The following is an 8,761-nucleotide window of genomic DNA, read 5'->3' as shown; positions in this document are numbered from 1 at the left end:
AAGCATGTGCAAGAAGCAAACATAACATATATTCCCATGTTTCTTTGGAATGGTGACTTAACCTCAGAAGAAGGCAAAATTCAGTCCCTGACATCAGGTTTTCGTAGGGTAAAGAAAAGGGGCTATGGGCATGCTCCGAGAACTTGTATAACTTGGATGGGGTCTTAGGCTCATTGTCTCCGGTAAGGAATGCAAGGCCTTGCTGGTTCATAGGCTGAAACCGTATCAATTGACCTTGAGTCCAGGCTTCTGCAGAGAAAGCTAGTGAGTTTGTTAGTGGGGTCTGAAAGACATAATGGGTGATTAAGGGGAAACAGTTGTCTGAAAAACAAGTTTTAAACTTTTTGTTAGTTTTAACTTCATTAACCCTATGGGGCACAGTTTCAATTCTTGAGTTATGATCATTCCTTAATCTTGAAGAATTACAACAATAACCATTTTGTCCACGTCTTTATTTCTTTAGGTGAGGTAGGTTTGGGGTAAAGAGCAGTTTTTACAAATCTTAGCTCTAACATGCCTATGTGCTAGGCTAAGCAGAAGTTTTTAATTTAAAGGTCAGAGCAGCAGGGGAAATAGAAGCAACATGAGTCAGACATGCTAAGGTTTTTTTTTTCCTGTTATAATTTCCCATTGTCAATCCTTCATTCCATTTCTATGGAACCTGGGTGGAGGTCCATCCTCCATAACTGCTTCAAGCCAAATTAGGACGCAGTAGGGTCTTTGCAATGGAAGGAACTGATGTGTGCAGGACTCAATTTTTGGTCCCTTGTGCTAATGGAGGAGAACTATCTGAGAATTTGGATATATTCCCACATAGTTTAGTACTATATGACATCATTAATTTTATCCCCAAGTATATTTTAAAGAAAAGTAGCAGTATAGTTAAACCCATCATTCCCTCTAAAATTGATCTATATCAACAAGTATCCAAGGGAATAAATCAGTAAACCAGCCCCAGCCACCTTGGAAAGGGAAGTGTGGTGGTCAAGGGCTTCTTATAGCCAAGTGGCTTGCTGCCCAATTTTACCTATATGGATTTTTATTTCCCAAGAGGGGCTCATACAGGTGCAGCAAGTGATGTTAGCCATCATATAGACTCTGCCTTAGCAAGCAATCGAGCAATCAATAAGAGGCACTTTTATGGAAACAAAAGAAAAACACAGGTTAATGGTTGGAGCAAATTATAAACCTAGTGTCTGAGTCTCAAGTGCTACCAGTGAGATTTTCAGATGTCAGGCTGGAAGCATCCTCAGACGGAGCGGAAATCAGGCAGCAAAAACTAGATGGGTTTTTCTGAATCATAATTCAAATGTCTCTGGTGATCCCAGGCACAAAGATAGTCTACACACGAGTTTTGTGGCAATTTCTCTGAAGCTGACCTCAAGTTGTCTAGCATCTGTTTTTAGGGCTTTAGGGCAAAAGGGCAGTTTTAGTTAAGAGAATGGAAGATTGGAGAACTTAGTTTGGAGAGCCATAGCAAGATATTTGAGGAAACCAGAAGAATTTAGGATCTAGTCTAATTTATAATAAACAGTATTAAAATCTATTATCTATAAATATGTGTTCTTGAAACATATATTCTTCCTATACTCACCCTCATTCTTTTTTAAAAACGTTTTTTTAATGTTTATTTATTTTTGAGAGAGAGAGAGAGAGAGAGAGAGAGAGAGAGAGAGAGAGAGAGAATCCAAAGCAGACTCTAGGCTCTGAGCTGTCAGCACAGAGCCCGATGTGGGGCTTGAACTCTTGAACTGTGAGATCATGACCTGAGCCAAAGTTGGACGCTTAACGGACTGAGCCACCCAGGCGCCTCTAATCACCCTCATTCTTAAAGATAGCCAAACCAAGACTAATTGGTTTGTAAAACACGTCCAGTCTTAACAAACTTGGCCTAATTATTTGCATATGCTCAACAAGAACAGTAACTGACCATACAGATTCTTGAAAACTTGCTTTACTGGAACTTTTTATAAGGAGTCTCTAGTTTAAACTTTAAATACCCTCTTGAGACCAGAAGCCAATCTAAATACTTGCCATCAAACTTGCCTGTAACCTCTAGATTTGGGTGAATTCCTCTTCTCAAGGTCCCCAAAATATCCTGAGGTTCTTGGACCTGCCAGGAAGTGACATTCTTTCCTTACAAGTAAGGCTGCTGGGAACTCCACAAGGAAGGGTATCAGGCCAACATTTCCAAGGGGGCTCTATTAGCTTCACAAAGTCAACCTTAATTCCTTAAAACTCTCTGGTCATATCTGACTCTATGCATGTCTTATTCAAATATGACATTCCAGTCAAAGCCTTGATAATATAACCAATGTTTCTAATGGTGTCCTGTTACAAGGAGAACATATTTTTATTGAATTAATGCAAGTAATTATAATTGCCATGAAAGAAAGTATACTGATTGAGAGTTTCTGAATTTCTGAGGGTTCAGGTAGGGAGAAGAGTTAAATGCCTCAATTTGTTCACAAAGGAATATTTTATCATACTTCTGTAGATCATAGATATCTTAAAAGAAAGCTTCCTCAACCTGAAAGAGCAAACATTAGAGACCCAACAATATTTTAAGTAAGAGTCATTAAAAACTATAACCATCTTTCTCAATCCATTTATCTCCATGTTATCAACTTTTTTTGAATGCTTTTTCTATTCTAGAAATTTTTATTCAGCCTAGTTTTATGATCTTAAAGGTATATCAAATACTTGTATTTCTCAAAAAGTTCCTTTTATGAGTCTCCTTGAAGATGAAACACATTTGGCAAGAGCATCAGAACAATAACTATAAATGACAAAAGACTAAACATGGACATGGTTAAAAATCTGATATGAGAGTTCATTATAATATAGCCAGCAAGGAAATCTGGTTATTTCTGTGACACACAGCATTTCAAGAATCATAATATCAAGCAATGACCTTACAACAGGACATATTGAAACTTTAGGAATTTCACATATTTTCTTTTTTTTTTTTTTTAAGTTTATTTATTTATTTGGGGCGGGGGGGGCGGGGAGCACAGGGGAGGGGCAGAGAGAGAAGGAGACAGAGAGAGCGCCAAGCAGGCTCAGCGCTGTCAGCACAGAGCCCGACACGGGGCTTCCTCTCACAAACCATGAGATCATGACCTGAACCAAAACCAAGAGTCAGACGTTCAACTGACTGAGCCATCCAGGTACTCCTCATGTATTTTCTAGAACAGTTATAGCATTTATCCATACAATACAGCCTAAGGCTTATTATTTGTTTCACAATACTTTCTGAGTAACTTAACATACCAAATGAACAAGCTTAATTAGTCAAAAAGACTATTTAGGATTTGAATTTCTGGGAACTTTGTTTAAAAAAAAACTCAGAATGTTTTAAAGCTTGTGTCTACATGGGGTCATAGACTGTTACAAAACTTAATATTTAATTACTGTTTAACCAAAGTGGCCATAAGAGATTTTATGGAAGGTTGTATAGCTATCAGCAAAACCTGGCTCATTTAATATTGAGAAGATTTAGCTTTTTAAAATAACCAAACACCTGATAGAAACAAATATAGAAACCTTGTTTTTCTGGGCAAATAACAAAGAGGAAAAACCTTGTTTATAATTTCTTATCAAGAGCACACCCATAATCCAAGGAATTCTTGTCTTTTTTTTTTTAACAGAAAGAAAAGCAAATTTTAATTTTATATCAGTGTACTTTAAAAATTCCTTTATTCCTGACCACACATAAAATTTTTTTCAAGGATTCCCCTTCCCAAACTTTCTACAACTTTCTTTCTTATTTAGGTTTTGTCCTAAAATTTCCCTCTCTAAATAACCAGTCTCCTTTCAGGACAAAATTATTTTCTCAGATGCTGCTTCCAGGCTTTCAGTCATCTGAAGAAAGCATCATGTGGCCCAAAGGAGAAAGTACCCCTTCTCTTCGGAGCTGAATGGTTCAGTCTCTCATATTTCTAGCCAGAAAATTTATTCAAGCCTTACGTTAATAATATCAGCATAATGCCAAATTAAAACAACCAACCCATCAACTCGCCCCTCTGGGTTATTCCCACCTAGAGAACATTACCAGTAACCTTTGACAGCTTGAATAAAAGTCAGAATCTTCAACTCAAATTGAGGAGGTCTGGATATCAGAACTCACCACATAGATCTGTCACGTGCTGAGAAGTCAGAGGGGCACAAAGGGCCCATGCTGGTACCGAGCACCAAGTTCTCTATGACACCCCGGATGTTGTCAGGTAAGTTGCTCTGATATCCTGCCGACTATGCCAAGAACTGTCCATGAAAAATGAACAACCTTTTAGAATTACTAAATAAAAAAATAATAATAAATTTAAAAAAGGAAGAAAGTTTTATTCAAGCCCAAGGGAAGACAGCTGCCCAGAACACACAATCCTCACAAAGAGAGTGTCCCATGAGAAGGAATGTTTAATACAGGGTTATATATGGTTTTTTGTTACATCAAGAGTTACAAATCATCATGATGAAGCACATTGCCGAAAATCACAAACTTTGTCTTATGCTTTTAGTATGTCAAGGTTGCAGGCTTCGGAGGTATGAGAACAGAATTTAGGGAGGTTTTTATTCTTATCTTTGAAATATTTCTTTTGGGTTATTTACTAATGAAGTAGATGTGCAATGTGTGCTCAGGGTAGAAATAGAGCCCACACTTTGAAGTCTGGTGAAGTCATTCTCACCTTGGTAAAAGTAGAGCTGCCCTGGGAGCCCAGGAGCAGAGCCCACACACATTAAAAGTTGAATATTTCCTTGATCACCTCTTGGGGTTTGTTCACCTCCTCTACCTCCCCACCCACCCACTGCTGCTGGAGAAATAGGACATGAAACTCACTCTCCAGGACTAACCAGGGCCCTCACCGCTTGCGTTGTTGCTCCTCCAGCCCTGACCGGCACTATTAGCCAAGTGAGAGCAACTCCACCGCGGGGGAGCGCAGAGCCCCATACCCAACAGCCACCTCCGCTGCCCAGCCTCCACACCCAGAAAGTGTAGAGGGTGCACGGCGCGCGCGCGGCTTGCGGATACTCGCTGGAGGGAAGGGCGACGGGTGGGGGCGGAGCCAGAGCGCTCGCGTTGGCTCCGCCTACTTACGTGGGCTATAAAGCCCCGTGCGTTCGCAGTTTACCGCCAGTCCGCGAAGGCACGGGGAAGGCATCGTCATGTCGTTGTCCGAGTCGACCATGGTTCTGGGTTACTGGGATATTCGCGGGGTGAGTGCGGTCTCGACCGCAGAGCCACTAGGTCAGGGAGATGGTCGTGGAGGCGGCCGGGGGCTCAGGGTCAGAGGCCTCTCAGAAAAGGGGTCTACTTAGGGCCCCCGCGTCTCCACGGAGCAGCCTGCCCCAGCCGAGCTCCAGGACCACGGGGGCCGACCCCATCCCGCCTCTGGGATCGCGGGCCCCGGAGAGGGCTGAAGATACCAAGCTGCCTTGGCCCATCTCGGGGCGGGCGGGTGGGGGAGAAGGTGGTGGACGTGCCGCTTAACTACCGCCTGGGCAGGTTGCACGGCCTCCACAGCCTTGGAAGGGGCAGTTGGCGTGCGGGGGTTGTGGTCAAGTGGGCGCCGCGCAGGCGCTGACCGGGGAGGGGCTTTCTCCCTCAGCTGGCGCACGCCATCCGCATGCTCCTGGAGTTCACGGATACATCCTATGAGGAGAAACGGTACACGTGCGGGGAAGGTAATGCAGCTCCGGGTGTCCGTGCGCCCCAGCGCTAAGCCACTGGCCCTCCAACTGTCCCTGTCTTCCTGTGTCCAGAGGGTGCATCACAGCTGAGTCGGCTGGGACGTCTGCCCCAGTCCCCCGGGAGCGCCCCCCTGTGTCCCTGGTGGGGAGAGATGGAAACATCCTTTATCTGGAGCTGGGGGTCCTCCTTCTGCAATGGTCCCGCTGCGTCTGAACAGAGACGTAAATAGTTAACCTTGAGGGCCTGGGAATGTGAGGTATTAGGATCAAGTTATTTCCTTAGACCTTCCCACACTCCTCAGGCAGGAGGTTAAGGAGGTTGGGTTCCACTTCATTCTCTTACAGCTCCTGACTATGATAAAAGCCAGTGGCTGGACGTGAAATTCAAGCTCGACTTGGACTTTCCTAATGTAGGTGGCTTTAGGAGAAAGGGTGGCAGAAGGGAAGGCTGTCAAGTGTATCCTTGCTTCTTTCCTCTCTGGTCTAGGGGGACCTAGAAAAGGGGCCCTTAACCGGCATACAATAAAAAGAATTCAAGGGGCGCCTGGGTGGCGCAGTCGGTTAAGCGTCCGACTTCAGCCAGGTCACGATCTCACAGTCCGTGAGTTCGAGCCCCGCGTCAGGCTCTGGGCTGATGGCTCAGAGCCTGGAGCCTGTTTCCAATTCTGTGTCTCCCTCTCTCTCTGCCCCTCCCCCATTCATGCTCTGTCTCTCTCTGTCCCAAAAATAAATAAAAACGTTGAAAAGAAAAAAAAAATTAAAAAAAAAAAAAAGAATTCAAGGGTGCCTGAACTTGGATGGAGAAAAAAATTACATTTTCATTTCCACTGACCACTGACTAAAGGTTAACAATTCCTTCTTTTGTGAATATAGACAATAAGTGACATTGGTTATTAGCCATGGCCGTGACCTTGTCACTAGCAGAAATTGGGTATTTCCATATTCTATTACACATGTGGCAGATACTGTACCTAAGTATTATTTGTATGCATCATACTTTGAAATTATGATAGTTACACCTGCTTGTTATTTAATGCATTAATTACTATAATTTTGTTTCTTTAATGCCTTATAAATTGTGAAAATAAATATAATTTGCTTTATGCATTTAAAAATCTTATTCTGAGAAAGGGTCCATGGAATGCATATATACATACACACACAGAGAGAGATTAAGAATCCCGGCCTAGACTCAAGTGGGGACCCAACTGCTATTTTCTACTTCTTGGCTTCTTCCTCCTGACACAGCATCTTGTCTCTACTGTCCATACCCCTGCAAGTCTCATCTTCCCCAGGAGAGAGGGGCAGGGAGGCAAGAGAGAGTTGGTTGTTCACCTGACGTGTCCTTTTCCTTGCAGCTGCCCTACCTTGTGGACGGTAAGAACAAGATCACCCAGAGCAATGCCATCTTGCGCTACATAGCTCGCAAGCACAATATGTGTGAGTGGGGTAGGGCTGGTGAGGGAGACCAGGCTGGTGGTTCTCCTGAAGGTGGATAATTCCAAGGGTGGTTTCTGGTCCTTTGGCCTACAGGTGGCGATACAGAAGAAGAAAAGATTCGAGTGGACATCATGGAGAACCAAATAATGGATTTCCGCATGCAGCTGGTTCGACTGTGCTACAGCTCTGACCTTGTGAGTTTCCTTAGCAGGCAGGCATCAAGGAAAAGGCCCATTTAGAAACGCAAGCATTAATTCTGTTCCATTCTGGTACTTCTGCTTTCCCACCAACTCAGTCTCTCAGAATGGGAAACAGCTCATTTATTGTGGGGGTGGGGGGGGGGTGGTGTTCATTTGTCATATAACTCTGGTGTTGGCCCCTCTTCCTTTCTGTCCTGCCATTCCTACTGAAGGCAATAAAAGGAAGGCACCCGGAGAAGGGGGCCACTAAATGTCCATCACTGGCCTGTGCCCTGACTATTGACAATTATTCTCTCTCTCTTTCCCTCCCTTCCAGGAAACACTGAAGCCTCAGTACTTGGAACAGCTACCTGGACAACTGAAACAATTCTCCTTGTTCCTGGGGAAATTCTCATGGTTTGCAGGGGAAAAGGTAGGAAGAAAGGAAAGGGAGAAGATGCCTTTCTATCTCCCCAGTGTTAATGAACTCTCCAGAACTGACCATCTTATTGTTTCTCCAGCTCACTTTTGTGGATTTCCTCACCTATGATGTCTTGGATCAGAACCGTATGTTTGAGCCCAAGTGCCTGGATGAATTTCCAAACTTGAAGGCTTTCATGTGCCGTTTTGAGGTGATGCTCCCTATACCTTTCCCTTACAAAAACACTCACAAGCTCCCCTGGTCCCCACGGGATTCCACTGTCATAGATTCTTAACACCAGCGTTTGCATAAAGGGATCAATGGTTGGACACTTCTAAACCTTCCAAGTCTTGGGAAGGGCCTGGCTTCTACACCCTAAAGGCACTGTCTACATGAAATGGCAGCCAGGGAAGGGAAGGATGGTATGGGGCAGGCAGTGTGTGAATGTCACTGTTCTGGAATGGGTCTGTTGGACTGGATTAGAGTCTTTATCAGGTTTGGCATGCTTTTCCTTCAGGCTTTGGAGAAGATCGCTAACTACATACAGTCTGACTGCGTCATGAAGATGCCCATCAACAACAAGATGGCCCAATGGGGCAACAAGAGAATATGCTGAGCAGGAGGCGAACTTGCACTGCTTGTTTTGTTCCATCCTGCCCCTCGGAGGCCTGTACTGTCTCTTCTCTGCTCTTTTCAATAAATAGCATTTAGGCTGATGGTGTCTAGCTGCATTTCTGTTGGGAGTAAAGGCCAGAGGGGAGAAAGGATACGTGGAGCATTTCCAAGATGTGAATCCAATCACTGCCATACTGACAACACCCTGTACCCCGACCGTGTTCAAAGCTACAGGTTCTTGCCCAAGCCTTGAGAGCAAGCACCAGAAACAAAGCTCAGATTGCACAGTTGTAGAGAACAGGTGTGTTAAATGGGACTGGAGTCCCTGTGAAGATGTGGTGTAGATACCAAGCGAAACTATGATGGTACTGTGGACTTCATGGAACTGGAGTTCAGAAGCAGACCCTTATATGTGGGA

At 44.0% G+C, this 8,761-nt stretch overlaps 1 protein-coding gene across 1 annotated transcript; it reads left to right on the top strand.

The window, feature by feature from the left end:
• Window positions 1-5,106: 5,106 nt before the first annotated feature.
• LOC121027638 (glutathione S-transferase Mu 3) lies at window positions 5,107-8,444 on the top strand. Its single transcript, XM_040471241.1, has 8 exons — window positions 5,107-5,214; window positions 5,607-5,682; window positions 6,034-6,098; window positions 7,047-7,128; window positions 7,222-7,322; window positions 7,645-7,740; window positions 7,829-7,939; window positions 8,246-8,444. The coding sequence occupies exons 1-8, from the start codon at window positions 5,164-5,166 to the stop codon at window positions 8,342-8,344; spliced, it is 681 nt and encodes a 226-aa protein (XP_040327175.1). The 5' UTR covers window positions 5,107-5,163; the 3' UTR covers window positions 8,345-8,444.
• Window positions 8,445-8,761: the final 317 nt, after the last annotated feature.

This window comes from Herpailurus yagouaroundi, unplaced genomic scaffold (genome assembly GCF_014898765.1).
Source record: "Herpailurus yagouaroundi ecotype Mexico unplaced genomic scaffold, PumYag 77, whole genome shotgun sequence".
Classification (NCBI taxonomy): domain Eukaryota; kingdom Metazoa; phylum Chordata; class Mammalia; order Carnivora; family Felidae; genus Herpailurus; species Herpailurus yagouaroundi.
This window is presented reverse-complemented; position numbering and strand designations above follow the sequence as displayed.